Source organism: Saccopteryx leptura, chromosome 1 (assembly GCF_036850995.1).
Source record: "Saccopteryx leptura isolate mSacLep1 chromosome 1, mSacLep1_pri_phased_curated, whole genome shotgun sequence".
Classification (NCBI taxonomy): domain Eukaryota; kingdom Metazoa; phylum Chordata; class Mammalia; order Chiroptera; family Emballonuridae; genus Saccopteryx; species Saccopteryx leptura.
Genome location: NC_089503.1, coordinates 257,053,182 through 257,076,645, shown reverse-complemented (window position 1 = coordinate 257,076,645; position 23,464 = coordinate 257,053,182). Strand labels below are relative to the sequence as shown.

At 43.2% G+C, this 23,464-nt stretch overlaps 1 protein-coding gene across 1 annotated transcript; it reads left to right on the top strand.

Moving 5' to 3' along the window:
* Positions 1 to 698: 698 nt before the first annotated feature.
* LOC136380426 (zinc finger protein 791-like) lies at positions 699 to 22,776 on the top strand. The gene is made up of 4 exons (XM_066348163.1): positions 699 to 832; positions 18,176 to 18,302; positions 18,497 to 18,557; positions 20,073 to 22,776. The coding sequence occupies exons 1-4, from the start codon at positions 830 to 832 to the stop codon at positions 21,724 to 21,726; spliced, it is 1,845 nt and encodes a 614-aa protein (XP_066204260.1). The 5' UTR covers positions 699 to 829; the 3' UTR covers positions 21,727 to 22,776.
* The last annotated feature ends 688 nt before the right edge of the window (positions 22,777 to 23,464 follow it).

Sequence of the window (23,464 nt, the reverse complement as noted above, 5' to 3'; positions counted from 1 at the left end):
TTACAATTATTATTAAAAATTAATAGGCATTAAGCATAATTACAATATAAAACATTACAAATGTTTTTATTATACATTTATCATATTATAGTGTATTATTATTGCAATGAATAAAATGTTTCTTTTATTTAAGATATTGTTTTCTTCCATCTATTTTTGTCCTCCTTTTCATTGTAAAAAAAGTTGGTCACCTTAGTATTAATGGCGTTCCTTGGAAAGATTTTCCAATGGTTACTTTGCCTCATATGTTTCATACATGCTACATCTGAGGCTTGGGGCCTGGTCCAGGACTGTGGGCTTCAAACTTCCCGCCAGAGCCAAGTGCCCCTGAGACCATCGAGTTCTTTCAAATGCCAGATGAGTGGGAGTGGAAGAGGGAAGGAGGGACGTCTCTCTGCTGGAAATGGTCAGAGATCAAAATGGAGCCAGAGTCGTCACTACCTATGGTAACTTTACTTTTAAGTGTCCCTGTTTGTAAAGAGTAACAGTTCCTTAAGTAGCCTGACAGCTTTGTGGTTAAAGGACAGAGATTTAGATCCACTGCTAAGACAAGGTCGGCTCAAAGACGTGACCTCCAACCTGCTCTCACTCGGCGGGAGAGGGCGGGACCTTGTGACTGTCCAATCAGGGGAGTCGCCAGTAACGTACGTGAGGGCGGTGCTCTGATGACGGTAGACTGTGTGTTCATAGCTTCTCTCTCCATCCGGGCCAGATCATTTCTCGCTACCTAGAAAGGCCTCAGGTAGCTCCGCTTCATACTCTATCCCTGTGAACTGCACTTGCCGCAGGAGTCATAGAGTGTACGACAGGGAACTTCAGAAGTTGAAAAATGGTAAGTGAACCAGCTGTGGGAAGATAGAGAAGGAGGGGTTGGTGGAGCCAGTGTGGCTGGACCTGGCCTCCCGTGGACACTCCAGAGTTTGGGGACGCAAGTCCTCCAGCGGCGCGGCAGGCAGCGTGGGGGCTGGGCCAGCAGCTGCAACCCCCCGGGTGTGTTCTTCGTCACCGTGCAGCTGCGTCTCCCCCATAATGTTCAGTGATCATGAGGAGGGTCATCAGGAGACAGTCATGACTCGATCTCCAGGAGTCGTGCGTGGGAAGAGATGTGGTCTGTGGTGCCCAGTCCCTCCTTTCTTCCCAGGGAAACCCGTTTTCTCCTGAGTTTTACAAATGTTTGGGAAGCAGGGCCTCAAATTTACGACCCTGTCCCCTCAGCCTAGAGTCTTAGACCTTACTGGCACTAGCAGTGAATCCCTAAATTTTCAGATCTTTCTCCGCATTTTCAAACGCCATGTTATTATTAACTGTTTGTCCCCCCCCAGTGCATTTCACATTACGCAGTATTTTCATTGTTTCTCATTTCCCTACACAGCCATGGATGGTTCTCTGTTTACATATTTACCTTTTTGACTGTGGATGTTTTATGTAAGAGGAAAGCCAAGAATAACCGCCTGGAACTGTGCTGTGTGAAAAGCCTGTGCCTGTCCCCATAGGATCTTTATGGGCACAGACATCCTATGGGTGTCCCTGTTGGAAAACTTTCTTGGGTGATCTGGCCTTTTATCACAGTTCCAGGTCAAGCACTGGTTGTCTCTGAGTTTGGTTTTAGTCACTTTAATTCTCCATTTTTCAGTAAATGTAAATTATTTAATCAGTAGATCTCGAAAGACTATACAAAATATTTCCAAAGAAGAGGTGAATTCCAGAAAAAATTTAAAATGCCATTATTACATCTATTTGTTAAAATTTTTGTTAACTTTTTTCTTCCATGAGCAGGGGTAGAAACATTCTGAGATTTGTTCTTTTGGTTGATTTCAAATGCAGTATCATGGCTTGCACCACCGAGAAGTCTGTTCAATATGATTGTTTTCTAGTTACTTGCCATGGAAATAATAATTAACATTTATTTTCTGAAAGGAATAGTTATTTGCAGATTTTCTTGTTGGAGCAGAAGTGTTCTCCAGATTTGAGTGATTTTACTGGATTGTTCAGACTCTGGATTTGTGTATTTAAAATATCAGTGGTGGTGCAGAGCAAATGGGTGGAAAGCAGAAGCCTCCAAGCTAAGGTCCCCTGAGCCTGAAAGGGAAGTATTGTTGTTGTTGTTTTCATTTTGTGACAGACAGAAAGAAAGGGAGAAGCATCAAGTCTTCGTTGTGGGACCTTAGTTGTTCATTGGTTGCTTTCTCATATGTGCCCTTGGGGGGGGGGTGCCTCCAGCAGGGAGGGTCACCCCTTGCTTAAGCCAGGGACCACTGGGTCATGTCTGTGATCCCATGCTCAAGCCAGTGACCTCAGGGTCTTGAACCTGGGTCCTCTAGGTCCTAGTCCAATGCTCTATCCACTGCACCACCGCCTGGTCAGGCCTGAAAAGAAAGTATTTGAAGGCCCAGTTGTTCTTCCTGGAGAGCTTCCCCCTGCAGGTGTCCTTCTGCTCACAGCCACCAAGGAAGGAGGCTTTATGCTGAGAAGATACAGTCCTGGAAAGGGGGGGGGGGGGGGGGGATGGGCGTGGCAGGGCGGTATCCTTTATAAGATTGTAACTGTGATTTCCTTGGGCCTGTATCTAGATAAAAGCTTGAGCATTGTATCCACAGTGTAGTGCAAATTCAGAGTAATTTTGTGTTCATTGAGAGAGGCTGTGTAGATCAGTCTGTCTTCTAAAGTTGGGTTTGGGAATTTGGGGATTTGGGGGTGGGAGGGAGAGCCTTAAATTAAATCTGGCTAAAAGTTTCTGTGAAAGTTGAAGCCTGAGAGAGGATGCCTTTCCATCACCTCGGGAGAGGGGTGTGTGGAGCTCCCAGAGAAGATCATTCCTTTGGTTGCTCAGGTGCCCCCCAAACCTCCATCATTGGGACTGGCCCACTTTAATAAGAGCTGTATCCCATCAGGGGGAGTGCCAACTGACTGCAAGCTTGAGGATGTGGGGGGTTTTTTAAACTGTGGGAAAACAGGCAGCTTATCTCACCTGAAGATTTGCATTTTTTTCTTTGGATCCTTGTAATATTGCATATTGAAGCTCTGAACCCTAGTTTTCATTAGCACTTTGTGATACCATTTTCTGGGTGAGTGTGTTAGTTCTTTGAAAATGTAAGTTGATAAAGAGCTACATAGGTGTAAGGCAGGAAATTCTGAAACCATACAGAATATTTGTGTTTTTTCAGCAAGAGATCCTCAAAATATGAGATGGCTGTGTTTGTGCTCTCAGATAGATTTTACATTTTAGGTCAGTGTTTGTATGTGTTTGTCCCTAGAAAGCTTTGAAATTTTAAATGCTATAATATAGCTTAGGCATAAGGGAAATGAATTGCTATTATAATTAATAGAAGGAAAACTACTCAAAACTTATATAACTCTTTGAAAATTCTGATACATCTAATGGATTAGGCCCAAATAAAATTATAATATGCTTTTATTCCTGAAATAATTCCCCAGTGTGATATATAAGGAGAAACTATAATGACTCTTGTTATTTTGGTTAGAAAGGAAATTTGAGATGGCTTTTTTGTTGTTGTTGTTGTTTAGTTTGTTTGGGGGGTTTTTTTGGCTTAAACTTTTATAAGCATTAGTGATTAAAGGATTAAATTTTAGGATGGTTTCCTGGTGTTGAAAAGAAAAAAATTGAATAAATTTAAAACTAAATTTTAAAAAGCTAAATAACTTAGAGACTACTAAATAGAAAATATGGTTTATATAAATTATTCTGCTTTTTTTTTTTTCACTAGAGAGAGACAGGAAAGGAGATGAGAAGCATCAGCTCCTAGTTGCATCACTTTAGTTGTTCACTGATTGCTTCTCATACGTGCCTAGGTGGGGCGGGGTGGAGGACAACTTCAGCCGAGCCAGTGACCCCTTGCTCAAGCCAGCAACCATGGGGTCATGTAAATGATCCCACGCTCAAGTTGGCAACCCCATGCTCAAGCTAGTGAGCCTGCATTCAGGCTGGTGACCTCGGGGTTTCAAACCTTGGACCTCAGTGTCCCCGAACAACACTCTATTCACTACGCCACCACTGGTCAGGCTACTCAGCTTAATTTTTAAAATAATGCATGCAGCAGTTAGCAAAAGTCTGTAAGATAATGATTAAAAATCAATTCACTGCCAGAACACCCTGATTCCCCCCACAGCTCTTGGGTCAGCCATCCCAATAACCAATGTTGAATTTCTTGAGCATACTGTTAGTGTTTCTTTATAGCAAGCAGTTGGTCCCCACATTTCTTGCTCTCTGACTACTGAAGCCTCCCCCATCCCTCTGCAACGTAGCCTCCCACCTGGACAAACTGATAAGAAAGTCTGAGTGGTCTCTCCTCTAGAGATAGCAGGCAACCCAGCTCACATAAGCCTCTGTCCCTGGACAAGGATCCTGGCCCCACCCACTACCCCAGGGAAGGCCCAGGCCAGGCTCCATGCTTTGCTTTTGGAAGCCATCTCAGAGCTGCTTGAGAGGACACCCCACCCTCTTGAGACTTCAACTATGTGACCATAGGGCCCTTCCTACCACTCAGAGGAATGTGTGTGTGCCCATGCGCACCAAAGTCATCACTCTCAAGGGAACAGTCCCTCTGCAGGTGACCATAACAGTTGGTGCCATGAGCAGCATGTCCTGACAAGACACCCCAGTGGATCTGTGTTCTCTTGCTCTGACCTGCCATACTGCCCGATGGCAGCCCTCACTGGACATATATGCCTAGGTGGGGCGGGAGCTGGTGCTGTGAGCTGTGCTGCCCCATGTGGCATTGCTGAGCCTGCCAAATTTTAGTACAATGTTCAGGTGACTAGAATTGTCAGTTTCAAGAACCCCAAGGCCATTTGGAAGCAGGCGTTTGGGATCAGGACTTTCATTAATTCATCCTGAGTTTGTGTCTTTTTTGGGATTTATCTATTAGAGTGACACAGCTGTGACAGAGGCTGAGTTGACCTCCATGTATAGGGCTCACGTGGGAGAGAGAGTCTATACAAGAGGTAGACCCATCAGGTCGTAGCTCCTGAAAGAACAGTTATTTAAAGAGAGAAAGAAAAGAGAGGGGAAAGGCAGCCAGTAGGTGCAGGCTCACCCACACTCTTTTGTTCCCACACTCCTAATTCCAAAGGGATTCCACTAAATTTAAGCAAGATACCCCCGATAATGTTAGGGGTTGTTACTGAATATAATATAGATAACAAATAGAGATGTTTCACCTTAACCATTGGGGCACTATGGTCTTACCTAATTTCTCCATGGTCATAACACCCATTTTCTTAAAGCATACCACAGCCAACAGGGCAGGTTTGAAACCAGTTAGTTATAAGTTAAATTGTAATTTAACTTTGGCACTTTAAAATAATATTAACAAATGGGACCCACAATCCTTAACCCCAGTTAAATTCATAGAGTTTAATGTACATGAAACAGGGCCTTGAAAGATAGAAAACCACTGTACAACTATTTAATGAAGAAGTGAATGTCCCCTCTGCTTTGCCTTTAAATAGCTGAACTTGACTTTTTTTTTAAGATAGATGGTTTGAATTTAACTTGATAGAATAAATTTCTAAATAAGCTTAACATACTTAAAGATCGTGTGTTGACTGGTGGAAGAGCAGTCTTTAACTGCATTGATTATAGTAACTGGATAACTTAGTAACTTTCTATTAGAATCATAAATATTTATTATCTTATTTGAGTATAGTTGGCAAAGGTGAAATTTTAGTTGGCCCATTCTTCAAGAAAGAATGACACCTCACAGGGATTATTGCAGCCTTGAGGCTGTGGTCAAACCAAGTAAGCTTGTATTCTCAGTCCCCAACATTATAGCAGTTACTGCCTCCATCCACTCAGCAACCAGTAAATATCCTGTCATCACAGATTTGACTGTTCCTTCTGCTCAGAACCTGTCAGCAGCCTCTGAGCTGCGCTGGCCTTCACCTCTGAAGGGACACATACACCTTTACCTGATTGCCCTCAGGGAACCTCAGCACCGTGTCAGCACCCACAGTCCCTGCAGGCAGGATCTGCACTGTACCCACCTTGCTTCAGAAGCACAGGTATATGACATGACACTAATGACATCCTCCTCTGAGGGTGTTAAGGGTATAGAAAGAGACAAAAAGAGCTCATAAAAATGCGAGAGGCCATTGCTACAAAAATGAGATGAGGCCCTAGTACCTCGTTTAAATTCCTAAAAAGTATTTGGTAATCTGGGTCCTGCTCCATCGTTGACATGGTGGAGAAACAGCTGTTGTCCCTCCCAGTGCCCACTACATTGTCTGGATTCTTTTGGTGTTCTGGAGGCAACATATTCCTTGTTTACATATTTTACATGTGTCCATTTATGTTATTTGCAAACTGCCCCACCTTGAATGGTAGGCACCCTACAACAAAACCAAAAGGTCCTGGACTTTGTCAAGTTGCCATACAACAGGCAGTCCGCTAGTGCCATCACTTTCACAGTGGAGGATTCAGTGACCTGTCATGGCTCCTGATACAGGAAACTGCCCTAGGCTCCAAGCTGTATGCCATTAGAGCTGCAGTTACCTCTACTGGTAGAGCTATCCTTTAAATAGCCTGGAGCATGTGGCTATTATGCTTCCCATTATGCCCTGGGACCTGTAAAGATCACCCCAAGAACTTGTTGTTAAGGTACCAAAAGGCTGAAAATTGATATTGATATTCTGGGAGGAAAGGTCAGGCTTTCCTATCAGGCTTTCCTGTCCTGTCCCTCCTTTGGAGAGGGGAGGGTATGTTATAAAGTACCGCACCCCAGATTCTGAAAGGCACTGTGCCTCATTTCATCGAGTTCACATAGAGACACCCAGTCCAGATGAATTTTGAACAGTTTTATTAAAGGAGATTTATTAATATGCTGGCCACATATGGCTAACACAGGGCATCTGCAAGCCCAAATCGTGCAATCCCAAAAATAGTTCAGGGGCTGTTTATATACCCTTGATCACACACAGGCAGGGAGAGCATGACGTCATGGTCCAAGCTGGCAACATTTGCAGGGGATACACAGAAACAGTAAGAGTTTCAAGGTTACACAAAGACATTTACAAATCTTTCAGGGTTCCTCTTTCCTCACTAGCCTAGAGGTATTTTACCCTCAAGATTCCAGGAAGGGGGAGGAATGCAAGATGGTATGTAAATTCTGCCTCCTATTGAAAGAGAAGTTTCTAGGTTAACCTTTATTTTAGATTTAAAACTGAATGACCCATTGTTCTTGCAAGCCAGAAACTTCTACATTCTTCTCCCTCCCCTCCCCACAGAAGGGACAGGACAGGAAATCCTGATAGGAAAGCCTGACCTAGGCCCTGGCCGGTTGGCTCAGCGGTAGAGCGTCGGCCTAGCGTGCGGAGGACCCGGGTTCGATTCCTGGCCAGGGCACACAGGAGAAGCACCCATTTGCTTCTCCACCCCTCCGCCGCGCTTTCCTCTCTGTCTCTTCCCCTCCCGCAGCCAAGGCTCCATTGGAGGAAAGATGGCCCAGGCGCTGGGGATGGCTCTGTGGCCTCTGCCTCAGGCGCTAGAGTGGCTCTGGTCGCAACATGGCAACCCCCAGGATGGGCAGAGCATCGCCCCCTGGTGGGCAGAGCGTCGCCCCATGGTGGGCGTGCCGGGTGGATCCCGGTCGGGCGCATGCGGGAGTCTGTCTGACTGTCTCTCCCTGTTTCCAGCTTCAGAAAAATGAAAAAAAAAAAAAATGAAAAAAAAAAAAAAGAAAGCCTGACCTTTCCTCCTAGAATATCAATATCAATTTTTAGCTTTTTAGTACCTTACAACAGTGGTCCCCAATCCCCGGGCCACGGATCACTACTGGTCAGGTCCGTGGGCCATTTGGTACCGGTCCGTAGAGAAAGCATAAATAACTTACATTATTTCCATTTTATTTATATTTAAGTCTGAACGATGTTTTATTTTTAAAAAATTACCAGATTCCCTCTGTTACATCCATCTAAGACTCACTCTCGACGCTTGTCTCAGTCACGTGATACATTTATCTTTCCCACCCTAAAGGCCGGTCCGTGAAAATATTTTTTGACATTAAACCGGTCCATGGCCCAAAAAAGGTTGGGGACCACTGCCTTACAACAAACTCAGCTCTGTTATGGAGACCCCTTAAGACAAGATACAGCTAAACCTGTGCTCTCTGGCAGACCCTACTGACAGGAGAGCATGGCCTCCCCTCTCCTCAGTACCTTACCAGGTGCCACAGAGCTGAAAGAGGTAACCCCTTTCCCAGACCTCTCAGCTTCCCCGCAAGCTCCTGAGGATTCCCTGAGTAAAAGGAATGATAGTTCAGACTTTAAGGATGACATCACCTCATTCATACATGATGGAGCACAGGCAGAGTTACTGCTTTTATCCCTGAATTGGAACATCTTTTTAAAGAACCCTTCAAGGGTCCACACAACTGAGCACACATCGGGCAGTGATCTTGGCACTGAGCAGCAACAGGCTTCACCGTGTCTACACAATCTTGGATGATTGCCTAGGAGTTGCCCTTTTGTGGTAAAAGAATTCAGGGGCTGTCTTGCCTCAGTTTTCCACAAAATAAGGGTAACATCTGTCTCTACATAGACTAAGGTCACAATGTGAGGCTTCACCAGGATAACTCCTCCATGTAGGAGTTCTAGACACTACTGATAGTAACAAAGTGTAAAGCCAGTAGTCAGGGCCACTATCACAGCAGCCTGGCCCATGCAGGTTCGCATTGGATTCGGACAGTCGGTAAAGAAACAACGGAGCCAAAAACTGATGGGCCATCATCTTTAATCCTAGCTTGCACCCTGCGGGCAAGTAAAAACACACACTGGGCTCCAAAACCCACTCACATTCAGTGCTCACAAAGCTACTGACTGTAAGGACCAAACGAGCTATACAGGTAATTTCTCTTCTTATTGCTTTAGAAAATCTCTACAAAAGTAGATCTAGGGACAGGGGGACTAGCCACACTGCCCTGTCTTATTCCTATTTGCGCTCTCTCTCTCTCTCTCTCGCTCTCTCTCGCTCTCTCTCTCTCTCTCTCTGAAGCCCAGCGAATTCGTAAACATGGAATCAGTGGTTTCACACAAACTGGGCGTCTTACTATTGCCTTTCATTAGTTCACTCACTCTCCTATTTTACTTTTCTAACTTTTAAACCCTGCCTCTTACATTTGTTCACTAGTTGCTTACAGAACTGCATGCAGACCTTCACGAATCAGAAAATTGGAAAATCTACCTAACCCTACACATCAACCCCGAAACCTGCCCTCGTGAAACAGAAAAATCTGAAACCCTATATCAGCAAACCTCCTAAATTCTATCTTTCAACCTCTACAGGTCCCCTAACCCTAAAGCTCTCCCATATCCCTGAAGAACTAGGAGAATAAATAACATTCACCTCTTAATGCTTCTCAGTCTTTTTACCCTTCACGTAGTAAGAGGACAAGACCGCTGGGTCTTCTTGGCTGAAGAAGAGCCTACAAATGGACATTTCTTTTAGCTCAAGCTAACTACTCTCTCCAGGGCTGCCAGGAAAGAATATCTCTGACTTTACCACGGAAGAACTTTCACACACACACCCCCTATACAACCCTCCTTATCTCTGCATTGCTAATCTCCAAATACTTGCCTCTTTCTTTATTAAGTTCCTACAGGCCGGGATGAGAGAAATCTCTAGGATTACCTACAATCAAATGCTCCTACACTCCTATTCCCCAGTACCCCAAGGAGAACTTCATGAGGGAAATATCAAATAGGTATGGATGACAGCAGGAAGAAGCCGCCCCTCAGCCCGAGAAGTTCCCTCCTGAATGTTCTCCAAACCCCCCCTTCCTTTTCAACCACACATATGCAGTCCTTCTAAAAACTTACACCAATAGGTTCCCTGTCTTCTAAAATCTCCATATGTCCACTCCCATTCGAGAGGAACCAGACCAACATGTCTCATGAGGCTCATTCAGGAGACCATGTATCACTATGTCACTCCACTTGGCACTAGCAGCAAGCAACTAACAATTATTACCTCGCAAAATTTTTTTTACTTCCTCACTCAGGTTTTCAGAGACATCTCCTGGTTCAGACCTCACAGCATGGAAATGGACGACCTCCTTAACTGGATGAGGGACTTGGCTTGGCAAGGTTCCCTTCTCGAGTTCTCTCCAGAAGAAGCAATAATTTTCCAATTTTTTCTCCTCTTTCTCCTCATCACCCCTTACCATATATTAACTACTTTCCTTTTATATGTAACCACAGAGTTGAGAAATGATAGATTTGTAAATTCCAAACTTCCCTCTTGATGTTCTGCTTATCTGTCAGACCTCACCCTTACTGGACTATCGCCTCTGAAACAAAGGAATTCCAAAAAGCTGAGAAGCCGCCCCAAGGAGGGGCTCCGGACACACCAGGACTTTTGATTCAACATCCACATGCTCTAAGCCCCCCAAGGAGGAGCATTCCAGACATACCAGGACTTTTGCCTCAGTATCCCCTCAGGCTCTCCCAAACACTATATAACTCACCCCTAGTCTGTAACCTGCGCTCTTCTCCCCCGGGAGAAGTGCCCGGCAGGGTTCCTTTCTTCCTTTCAATAAAGCCTGTTACTCTGGTCCTTCGGACTCCCATGGATTCCAACACTGACTTATCCGAGTTTCCTAGAATCAAAGGTTTCTAGCTCACCAGACTTATTCACCTCTGTTCCCCATCTCCTTCCTTCTCCCTGCACAAACTGGCTTCTCACTCAACACTCCGCCATCTTGGCTGCTTCTCCTGGCCTACTCCACGTGGCCTCTCTCGGCTCTCCTCTCTGCTCTCTCCTCTAATGATAATCTCAGGAACTAAGAGCAAGCTCCTGTTCTGCCCCCATTTTATAGTGTAGAAATCAAAACCTTTAATCCAATATACAAAATAGGGAAGTCTCTGATACAAAGTCACTTATCAGAGACATGATGGGATTGCACCATCCCACATCAAAAAGGGTGGGAAACGCCTGACCAGGCGGTGGCTCAGTGGATAGAGCATTAGACTGGGATGCCAAGGACCCAGGTTCGAGACCCCAAGGTCACCAGCTTAAGCGCGGGCTCATCTGGCTCAAGCAAAAGCTTATCAGCTTGGACCCAAGGTCTCTGGCTCAAGCAAGGGGTTACTCGGTCTGCTGAAGGCCCACGGTCAAGGCACATATGAGAAAGCAATCAATGAGCAACTAAGGTGTCGCAACAAAAAACTGATGATTGATGCTTCTCATCTCTCTCCGTTCCTGTCTGTCTGTCCCTATCTATCCCTCTTTCTGACTATCTGTAAAAAAAAAGGGGTGGGTGGGAAAGGCTTAGTCCTAAAACCAAGCAGCAGGCTACAAGGATCCTGCCTGCCCACAGCTCGCCCCCAACACACATTAATATCACCTGGGCAACAGCTTCCACGTGGGCAGCGCCATCTTTAACAAAGTGAGCATAATATATTTTATCTGCCCAACACAAAAGAACTTATTTTACTTCTCAGAATATACAGTGCAGAGCTCAAAAAAAGTTCTCATTGGAAGTTTCTCCTCTCCTCCAAGTCTCAGGATGCAGGCCTCATAGAACATGACAGATTGAAATAACTTCAAGTCAGTTGAATGAAAGACAACTTCTTTGAGCCATCAGTCATCAGTAGTGTATGTCTTTTTTTTTTTTTTTTTTTTAGACTTGGCTTTTCTTTACAGCAATTTTAGGTTTACAGAAAAAAGATCAGAATGTACAGAGTTCCCACATAACCCCTCTGCTCCACATAGTTTGCCCTATTTTTTATTATATCTTGTATTGTGTTATACAGTCTCTGGGCATTGGCTAATATAAAAGGATGTGTGTTTGTCTTTTCTGCATTGTCTAGAAAACTTTCACTGCCCTAAAAATAACCTGTGCCCTACCTATTCATTGATTCCTCCCTCCCACCCCCAAATCCCTAGACCCCAAAGATCTGTCACTGTCTCATAGTCCACAACTCTGCTTGGAATCATAAGTGTGTAGCACTGTTATATAGGCTGTTTCACTTAGCAACATGACTTTAAAGTCTCTTCATGTCTTTTTTGGCATGATATCTCACTTCCTTTTATCACTCAATATATTATATGGATATTCCAGTGATTAATTTTCCATTCGCCTATTGGAAGATATCTTTGTTACTTGTAACTCTTGGTGTAGTCATGAATAAACTTTTATAAACATTCATGTGCTAAGTTTTCAACTTATTTGGAAAAATAAGGAGCATGATTGCTTGAATATATCATAAGAATAGGTTTAGTTTATTAAGAAACTGCTTCAGGCTCTGCATGGATAGAGTGTTGGCTCAGCATGTATGTAATAGATGTCCCGGGTTTGATCCCTGGTCAGGGCACAAATGAGAAGCAGCCATCTGCCTCTCTCTTCCCCCCCTCCCCCTCCCTCTCCCCCTTCTCTCTCTCTTCATCTCTCACAGCCAGTGGCTTGATTGGTTCACACGTGGGCTCCAGGCGCTGATAATAGCTTGGTTGGTCTGAGCAGCATCAGCCTCAGGTGCGGAGGATAGCTCTGTTGATTCAAGCATCGACCCCAGAAAGGGGTTGCAGGGTGGATCCTGGTCAGGGCACATGCAGGTGTCTGTCTATCTCCCCTCCTTTCCCTTGAAATAAGGGCAGAGGGAGACCCTGGCCAGTGGCTCAGTGGATAGAGTGTGGGCCTGTCATGTGGACTTCTGGGATCAGTCCCCGGTCAGGGTACACATGAGAAGGAACCATATGCTTCCCCCGCTCCTCCTTCTCTCCCTCTTCCTCTCCTGCAGCCAGTGGCTTAGTTGGTCCAAGCATCAGCCTCAGGTGCTGAGGATAGCGAGACAGATAGAGAGAGACAGATAGGGACAGACAGGATGGGAGAGAGATAAGCATCAGTTCTTCGTTTAGGCACCTTAGTTGTTCATTGATTGCTTCCTCATATGTGCCTTGACCAGGGGTACAGCCAAGCCAGTGACCCCTTGCTCAAGCCAGCAACCATGGGGTCATGTCTGTGATCCCACACTCAAGCCAGCAACCTCGCATTCAAGCTGGATGAGCCCGCATTCAAGCCAGTGACCTTGGGGTATTGAAACTAGGTCCTCTGTGTCCCACGGCAATGCTCTACCCACTGTACCACTGCCTGGTCAGGCCTGTGCCCCATTTTCTTGATGAGCAGAACCCTGGCTGTCAGTTAAGGGCCCTGCTAATTCCCTTCCTTTCCCCCAACACCTTGCACCCATTGTGGAGGCAGGTCACTTCCCCCTCTCCTGGCCTGGGCTCATCCCCAGGTGGCTTCCAAATGACCATCCTCAGGCACCATCTTTCCCATTTGCTCTAGATTGATACTTTTGTCTCCCACCCAGCCTGGTGCAGGGTGTGGGAGATCCCTAGGGAGCTCAGGGCTGAGCTTAGGGAAGTTTGTGAGGGGGTTTGTTACTGGACAGGGGACCTGGCCCTTCGGGTCTGCCTAGGACCAGCCAGTATGTGTGAGTTTTTGACTTCATGCTGGAAAAATTTCACAACACAACTTCAGGTGATTTTAAAGCTGGGGACAGTGAGACAAAGAAGGGCCTAGAATAGAAGAAGTGATAGGGAGCCTAGATGGGGTTGACTTGGAAGTCAAAGAAAAAGGGGTCTTGGAAACAGGTTCAGGGGGTAAGCCCAGGATGGGCTGATGCTGCCCACTGCTCCCCTTGTTGCAAGTCTTGTAAGGACCCTTAGATTTTGGGAACTACAGGCCTGTGGGGGAAGAACGGGAGAAAGGGGGAGGAAAAGGAGGGAGAGTACCTTGTTATTCTTGATCTTACCAGGAAAGCATCTGATCTCTCACCATTAAGTAAGATGTCAACTCTAAGTTTTTTGTTAGAGGGGATTTCTCAAGAAGAAGGAGTGCTCTCTATTGTAAATAGATTTGGAATTTTGTCAAATGCTTTTACAAAATTCCCCTCCCCTTCTTCACTCTTGATGTTAATAATTTCTTTTTTCCTTTTTTCTTAGCTTGTATAGCTGTTTCTCGATTTTATTAATCTTTACAAAAAAACAACTCTTGGTTGCATGGATTTTTCATGATTTCCTGTGATCTCATTGATTTCTTAGTTTTTATTTTTATTCTTGTGCTTACTTTAGGTTTAATTTGCTCTTTTTCTGGCTTTGTAACTTAGAGGCTTGGATAACCCACAGACTTGTTTTTCAAGTGTATGTCCTCACTACTCGTAAGTTTCCCTGCTGCATTCCACAAATTTTGGTAAATTGTATTTTCATTTTTGTTTAATTCAAAATAACTTTTCATTGCTTTTGAAACAACTTCTTTTTTTTTTTTTTTTTTTTTTTGTATTTTTCTGAAGCTGGAAACGGGGAGTGACAGTCAGACAGACTCCCACATGTGCCCGACCGGGATCCACCTGGCACGACGCTCTGCCCACCAGGGGGCGATGCTCTGCCCCTCCCGGGCTTCGCTCTGCCGCGACCAGAGCCACTCTAGCGCCTGGGGCAGAGGCCAAGGAGCCATCCCTAGCGCCCGGGCCATCTTTGCTCCAATGGAGCCTTGGCGCGGGAGGGGAAGAGAGAGACAGAGAGGAAGGAGAAGGGGGTGGAGAAGCAAATGGGCGCTTCTCCTATGTGCCCTGGCCGGGAATCGAACCCGGGTCCCCCCGCACGCCAGGCCGACACTCTACCGCTGAGCCAACTGGCCAGGGCCAGAAACAACTTCTCTTATTCATGAGTTATTTAGGGGTGTGTTGTTTAATCTCCCAAGTATTTAAGGGTTTTACAGTCTTTCTGTAAGTGGTTTCTACATGAATGCCTTTTGGTCTGAGAGCATATGTTGTATGGTTTCTGTTCTTTCAAATGCATAAGGTGTGTTTTATGTTAGAATGTGTTCTGTCTGTGACACTTTTCCTTGTGAACTTGAGAATGTATAATGCTGCTGTTACTTGATGATGAGTTCCACAGTTTTCAGTGAATCCAGTTGTTTGAGGGTGCAAACCAATCAGCTGTGGCTTCTGTTTTCTTTCTGCTGGTCCTGGTCATTATTAATAGAAAGGTGTTGAGCCTGACCAGGAGGTTGCATAGTAGATAGAGCATCGGACTGGGACAGAGGGCCCAGGTTTGAAACACCAAGGTCACTGGCTTGAGTGAGGGCTTATCCGGCTTGAGCACAGACTCACCAGCTTGAGTTCATGGTCGCTGGCTTGAGCCCAAAGGTCGCGGCTTGAGCAAGGGGTTGCTCACTCTGCTGTAGCCCCCAGTCAAGGCACATACGAGAAAGCAATTAAGATGCTGCAATGAAGAATTCATGCTTCTCATCTCTCTCCCTTCCTGTCTGTCTATTCTTATCTATCCCTCTCTCTGTATCTCTCTCTGTATCTCTCTCTCTCTCTCTCTCTCTCTCTCTCTCTCACACACACACACACACACACACACACACACACACACAAAATAGAGGGTGTTGAGGTCTCTAGTACAGTAGTGAATTCATCTGTTTCTCTTTGCAGTTCTATCCATTTTTTCCCTGGTGTGTTATGCCACTTCATGTTATGCACCTAAGCTCTAAGGAATGCTGTGCCTTCTTAAAGATTTGACCCCTTTATCATTTTGTAATGCCCCTCTTTATTCCTGTGCTTTGTCTGCAAACACATGCCAGCTAGCTTTTAGTGATAGCATGGTACATCTTTCTCCATCCCTCAGTTTCATTCTATCTGTCTTTATTGTTAACATGGCTTTATTCTAGACAACATATAATTGGGAGTTATTTTTTTTTTTTTTTGTCCACTATGACAGTATCTTCCAATTGTTATATTTAGAACATTTACTTTTTTTTCCATTGATTTGAGAAGGGGGGAAAGGGAGAGAAAGAAAAGCATCAACTCATTTCACTCAGGTGTTCCACTTAGTTGTGCACTCATTGATTGCTTCTCATACAAACCCTGACCGGGGGCAAACTGCTACCTCTGTGTGCTGGGTAGACACTTTATCCACTGAGCCACCCAGCCAGGACTAGAACATTGACTTTTTTTAAAAAATTTCCATTGATTTGAGAGAAGGGGGAAAGAGCATCAACTCACTGTTCTACTTAATTGTTCCATTTAGTTGTATACTCATTGATTGCTTTTCATAGGTGCCCTGACCAGGGATCAAACCCATGACCTTGGCCTAGTGGGACAATGATTTATCCACTAAGCCACATGGCCAAGGTGAACATTTACCTTTAAAATGATTGTTGATATAGTTGGATTAATAGCTACCATAGGCCTGACCTGTGGTGGCGCAGTGGATAAAGTGTCAACCTGGAACACTAAGGTGGCCAGTTTGAAACACTGGACTTGCCCAGTCAAGGCACATATGGGAGTTGATGCTTCCTGCTCCTCCCCCCTTCTCTCTCTCTCTCTCTCTCTCTCTCTCTCTCTTTCTCCTCACTAAAATAAATAAATTTAAAAAAATTTTTTTTTTTTTTTTTACTTTTTTTTTTTTTTTTTTCATTTTTCTGAAGCTGGAAACAGGGAGAGACAGTCAGACAGACTCCCGCATGCGCCCGACCGGGATCCACCCGGCACGCCCACCAGGGGCGACGCTCTGCCCACCAGGGGGCGATGCTCTGCCCATCCTGGGCATCGCCATGTTGCGACCAGAGCCACTCTAGCGCCTGGGGCAGAGGCCACAGAGCCATCCCCAGCGCCCGGGCCATCTTTGCTCCAATGGAGCCTTGGCTGCGGGAGGGGAAGAGAGAGACAGAGAGGAAAGCGCGGCGGAGGGGTGGAGAAGCAAATGGGCGCTTCTCCTGTGTGCCCTGGCCGGGAATCGAACCCGGGTCCTCCACACGCTAGGCTGACGCTCTACCGCTGAGCCAACCGGCCAGGGCCTAAAAAATATTTTAATAGCTACTATAATTTTTGGTGTTTTATTTGAGGTCCTTGTTCTTAGCTTCTCTTTTGTCTCACTTTTTTCTGCCTACTCTGGCTTACAACATTTTACCTGATTTTATGTCATCTTCTCTCTTAGTATATCAGTTTCGGGTTTTTTCTACTTTTTTATTAGTTACCCTTGAATTTGCAGTATATAGTTACAGTTAACCCAAGTCCTCTTTCAAGTAACACTAAACCACTTCACTGGTTATATAGATTACTCATAACAGAATATTTCCAATTCTTCTCTCCCTGTACCTTATTACTTCATCATTGTTCATTTCACTTATGCATAAGCTATAATTACTAATCACTTTGTTGCTAATATTATTTTGAACAAAGTGTTATCTTTCAAACTAAGAATTTTTTAAGGTGATGTTATTTTCCCTTCATTGATTCCTTCTCCCTTTCTTCATTATTTTCCTCCCTTTTGAAGAATTTTCTTTTAACATTTCTTGCATTATTGGTAACAAATTTCCTCAATATTTGTCTCAGAAATTTCTCCATAACTTTTGAAGAATAATTTATTCAACACAAAATTTTAGTTTGGTTGTTTTATTTTTCTGTCAATACTTTAAATATTTCATTCCACCCTCTTCTTAACTGCATTATTTGAGACAAAAAAAAGATCTGATTTAAATCTTGTCATTGTTTATCAATAGCTAAAATGTGTTTTCCCCCTGGCTTCTTTCAAGATTAAGTCTTTTAGTATGCTGTGTAATTTTGTTGTTGTTTTTGGAAGCCAGACATGATGTACTGAGAAGGAACTTGGTAAATAGGCCTTTAGTGTGAGGCTTTAAATTTATCTGGCTAGGGCTCAGCCTGTGTTTACTGTTGTGTACCTGTAAGTATCAGAAGCTACATCCATTGTCCTTTTCTTTCTTGTGTCATCTTTGGGGTTCTCTAGAGGCTTCTCAAATAAGGTCTGAAATGTGTGGTTCTTTCTGTGTATTCCTGTAATTAGAGCTGACCCCAAGCACTGGTTTCCATGCCCACCAAGAAGTGGTGATTTTCTGTTCTGTTCCTTAACCAAATGGTAAATTCTACCATCAGAATTACTGTGGGGAGGGCAGCATTTTCTCTATTCCTTGCATGTAGACATCAGTGAGTTAATGATCTTTTTCAGAGACCATTGTTTAGGGGAAATTATGGGCCTGAAAGATTCGTGATGCTATTAAATTTATAAGGAATTAGTTATGTATAGTGAATAAGAATTCTGAGGGCCAAGTCATGGGATAAACATTTTGAAATCACAGAATCATATATGAACTTCTTATATACCTATCTTCCTGTATAAATATGTGGAATGTTTTAGGATTCAGTGGTCTTTGAAGATGTGGCTGTAAACTTCACCCTGGAAGAGTGGGCTCTGCTGGATCCTTCACAGAAGAAACTTTACAAAGATGTGATGCGGGAAACCTTGAGGAACCTGGCCACAGTAGGTGAGGGTGACAGCATTCCTTCATTTAGCCACTTAGAGAACAGTGTTTCTTGCCTATCAACATTGTTCTCTGATTTGGAACGAGAAAGAGAATACTTTGGCAAATAAACCAGACATGGCCAGGGCTCATCATAGACCTATAATGTAATACTTCTTCTGTAACTTTATTTTTTATTTTCCTGGGTTTGCATTTAGGAAGAAAAGGAGAAGACCATAACATTGAAGATCAGTACAAAAACCAGGGAAAAAATCAAAGGTAAGTTATAGTCACAACAGAAATTGGTGTCCAACAAGGGGATCTTTGATAGTCATGAAAATTTAAAAATAAGTATACATTCCTCAAAAAATTAAGAAAGGCACTGCCTTATGACCCAGAAATTCTACTTTTGGGTGTATATTTGAAGAAACCTGAAACTATAATTCAAAAGAATATATGTACCCCCGTGTTCCTTTATAATAAACCATTATTTATAATAGCCAAGATTTGGAAGAAACCCAGATGCACATCAATAAACAAGTGGAAAAAAAGTGCCTGACCAGGTGGTGGTGCAGTGGATAGAGCGTCAGACTGGGACATTGAGGACCCAGGTTTGAAACTCCGAGGTCCCCGGCTTGAGCACAGGCTCACCAGCTTAAGCACAGGGTTGCTGGCTTGAGCATAGAATCATAGACATGACCCCATGGTCACTGGCTTGAGCCCAAATGTCGCTGTCTTGAGCAAGGGGTCACTTGCTCTGCTGTAGCTCCCCCCTCCCCTCCATCAAGGCACATATGAGAAAGCAATCAATGAACAACTAAGGTGTTGTAATGAAAAATTGATGCTTCTAATTTCTTTCCCTTCCTGTCTGTCTGTCCCTGTCTGTCCCTCTTCCTCTCTCTCTCTCTTTATCTCTGTCTCAAAAAAAAAAGTTATACATATGTACAATGGAATACTACTCAACTATTAAAAAAAAGAATGGAGAAAAAAAAAAAAAGAATGAAATCTTACCTTTTGCAACAGCATGGATGGACCTGAAGATTATTATGCTAAGTGAAATAAGTCAGATAGAGAAATACAAATACCATATGATTTCACTTATATGTGCAATCTAAAGAACAAAATAAATAAATGAAATAAAAACTCACAGATACAGAGAACAGACTGACGGCTGCCAGAGGGGAGAGGCGTTGGGGGCTGGGTGAGAAAGGTGAAGGGACTAAGAAGTACAAATTGGTGGTTACAGGACAGTCATGGGGATGTAAAGTACAGCATGGGGAATAGAGTCAATAATATTCTAATAACTATGTATGATGCCAGGTAGGTACTTGAAATATCAGGAGGACCACTTTGTAAAGTATATGATTGTCTAACCACTATGCTGTACACCTGAAACTAATACAACATAATACTGTATGTAAGCTGTAACTGAAAAATAAAAATAAAATAATAAAAACAAGCAGACACAAACAGCCCAGCTTCAAATTTATTTCATTTTGGAAATTTTTTACCCAAAATGTTTTTTTAATTGTGACATAGACGTTCAGTATTTCCAAAATAGTTCACTTGGAAACATTATTCAGAGCTCCATATGTGAACATCACTACTATGATAATAGCTATGGTCAAATCTTCTTTCAGAGCATTCATTTTTATCCAGTTTCAAACAATTCGACCAGGGCAGAAAAATCGACACTTTCCCTATAAATTATAAATTCATAATTCTAATGTTTACAAATAAATATACGTCATTAATAAAGAAATCATTAATCATGTACTCCTGATTTTTTTATAGATGTCATATGGTAGAGAGACTCTGTGAAAGTAAAGAAGGTAGTCAATATGGAGGAAACTTCAGCCATATTTCAAATCTTAATCTGAACAAGAAAACTTCTACTAAAGTAAAACCATGGGAGTGCAGTGTGTGTGGAAAAGTCTTCATGAGTCGTTCATCCCTTAATAGGCACGTGAGAGCTCACATTGCACCCAAACCATGCAAGTATCAGGAACATGGAAAGAAACCTTATAAATGTAAAATATGTGGGAAAGCCTTCAGTTACCTCCAGCCTTTCCAGAAACATGAAAGAAATCATAGTATAGAGAAATCCTATAAATGTAAGGAATGTGGGAAATCCTTTAGATATCGCCAGTCTGTTCGCAAACATGAACGGACTCACACTGGAGAGACACCCTATCAATGTAAACAATGTGGGAAAGCCTTTAGATATCATCAAACCTTCCAAACACATGAAAGAACTCACACAGGAGAGAAACCCTATGAATGTAAGCAGTGTGGGAAAGCCCTCAGTTGTCCCAGTTCCTATCGAAGTCATGAAAGAACTCACACTGGAGAAAAACCCTATCAATGTAAAAAGTGTGGGAAAGCCTTCAGTTGCCCCAGTTCTCTTCGAAAACATGAAAGAACTCACACTGGAGAGAAACCCTATGACTGTAAGGAATGTGGGAAAGCCTTTATTTCTCTCGGAAGCTTTCAAAGACACATGATAACACACACTGGAGATGGACCTTATAAGTGTAAGGAGTGTGGAAAAGCATTCAATTGTCCCAGTTCGTATCGAATACATGAGAGATCTCACACTGGAGAAAAACCCTATGAATGTAAGCAATGTGGTAGAGCCTTCAGTTGTTCCAGTTCCTTTAGAACACATGAAAGAACTCACACTGGAGAGAAACCGTATCAATGTAAAGAATGTGGAAAAGCTTTCCATTGGCTCACCACTTTTCAAGTCCATGTGAGAACTCACACTGGAGAGAAACCTTATATATGTAAGTTATGTGGTAAAGCCCTCAGTTGTCCCACTTCCTTTCGAAGACATGAAAGGACTCACAGAGCAGAGAAACCCTATGAATGCAAACTGTGTAGGAAAACCTTTAGTTCTACTCTGGGTTTGCAAATACATGTAAGAACTCACACTGGAGAGAAACCCTATAAATGTGAGGAATGTGGGAAAGCATTTGTATCTCTCACAAGCTTTCGAAGACACATGATGACACACACTGGAGATGGGCCTTATAAATGTAAGGAGTGTGGGAAAGCCTTTAATTGTCCTAGTTCCTTTCGAATACATGAAAGAACTCACACAGGAGAGAAACCCTATGAGTGTAAAACATGTGGGAAAGCCTTCAGTTGTTCCAGTTATATTCAGATACATGAAAGAACTCACACTGGAGAGAAACCCTATGAATGTAAGGAATGTGGGAAAGCCTTCATTTATCGCACAACCTTTCGAGGTCACTTGCGCGTGCACACTGGAGAGAAACCATATAAATGTGAAGAATGTGGGAAAGCCTTTAGTCGACCCAGTTCATACAGGAGCCATGAAAGAATTCACACTGGAGAGAAACTTCTTCAGTGTAAGCATTGTGAGAAAGCCTTCAATTGGCCCACATCCTTACATAAACATGTCATGAGAATGCACACTGGGTAAATTATAACTGATAAATATGGAAAGTTTTCACTCTTTACAAATACACTAAAAGTTATGTGAAACCTCTACTAGAGAAAATGGCTATAAATTGAAGTAGTATGGGAAGGCCTGATGCAAATTAATTCACATGTAACACTTCAGAAAATTTGAAACATGAAAATGTTTTAAAAGCTACAAATATATTCTTTATCAGCAGCTCATTCTGAAACTCAATGTATGGACTATAAATTCTACTTATTACTTTTGCAAATGAAAAATGAGACAATTCTGTAAGTACTCTTTAAGCAGTAGTACATAAGCTTTTAATAGGCAGTGTTTTTCCTTAAATCAGCTTACACAATTTTTGTCTTCCCCTTTTGAAGTCTGTTGGATCCATGGGTGAGTTAAAATATATACTTGTAATATTTGTAGAATTAATTTCTGTATAGATTTTTCATTGTAAGTTAAGAGGAATAATGACACTTCAATGTTTGTTAGCATTTTCCTTTTGGATTCCTGTGGCAAGTACTGGATATTCTGTATCCATTGTAAATATTCTTCCTTTCTTATGAGAAAAACTTTCTTTCATCAGAAGAGCCTTACTAATTTTGTGTACTGATAGTTGGCATAAATTTGTAAATATGCAGTTTATCAGAGTATAATCTCACTTGAATTACTATTTACATCTTTTCCCTTGACTCTGTCATTCTGTCTGACTGTGATTTGGGTAACAGACTTGACCTTAAGAAGAACAACCTAGGCCTGACCAGGCGGTGGCTCAGTGGATAGAGCATCGGACTAGGATGCGGAGGACCCAGGTTCAAGACCCCGAGGTTGCCAGCTTGAGCGTGGGCTCATCTGGTTTGGGCAGAGGCTCACCAGCTTGGACCAAAGGTCACTGGCTTGAGCAAGGGGTTGCTCAGTCTGCTGTAGCCCCTGGGTCAGGGCATATATGAGAAAGCAATCAATGAATAACTAAAGTACCGCAATGAAGAATTGATGCTTCTCATCTCCCTCTCTCTTCCTGTCTGTCTGTCCCTATCTACCCCTCTCTCTGAGTCTCTCTCTGTCTCTATCAAATAAAAAAAATTTTTTTTTAAAAGAAGAGCAACCTAGCCTGACCAGGCGGTGGCGCAGTGGATAGAGCATCGGACTAGGATGCAGAAGACCCAGGTTCGAGACCCCAAGGTCGCCAGCCTGAGTGTGGGCTCATCTGGCTTGAGCAAAGCTCACCAGCTTGGACCCAAGGTCGCTGGCTCGAACAAGGGGTTACTCTGTCTGCTGAAGGCCCACGGTCAAGGCACATATGAGAAAGCAATCAATGAACAACTAAGGTGTCACAACAAAAAACTGATGATTGATGCTTCTCATCTCTCTCCGTTCCTGTCTGTCTGTCCCTATCTATCCCTCTCTCTGACTCTCTCTCTGTCTCTGTAAAAAAAAAAAAAAAAAGAGCAACCTGTATTGACATCAACTTTGAACTTACAAAACAACCTTAAAATGTTTACAAATATAATTATTTTAGACTTAAAGTCACAGGTTCAATATCTTTGCACCAAAGCAACATTTTCCCCTCATCAATTCATTAAAATCCTCCTGCAGTACTCTGCTGTCACCATTTGAGGTATCTTTTACCCATAATACAGTTAGAATGATTATATGATATCACTAAAGTCAACCAGTGGTGTCACCATCCTTCTTTTTATCTTGAGCACCTACTCTGTGCCTTGAGCCGGACACTAGAAATACAACAGTGGAC

Coding starts and splice junctions, on each gene's coding strand:
- LOC136380426 (XM_066348163.1), top strand. Junction 18,303..18,496: donor GAGGAACCTGGCCACAGTAG/GTGAGGGTGACA, acceptor GTTTGCATTTAG/GAAGAAAAGGAGAAGACCAT. Junction 18,558..20,072: donor AACCAGGGAAAAAATCAAAG/GTAAGTTATAGT, acceptor ATTTTTTTATAG/ATGTCATATGGTAGAGAGAC.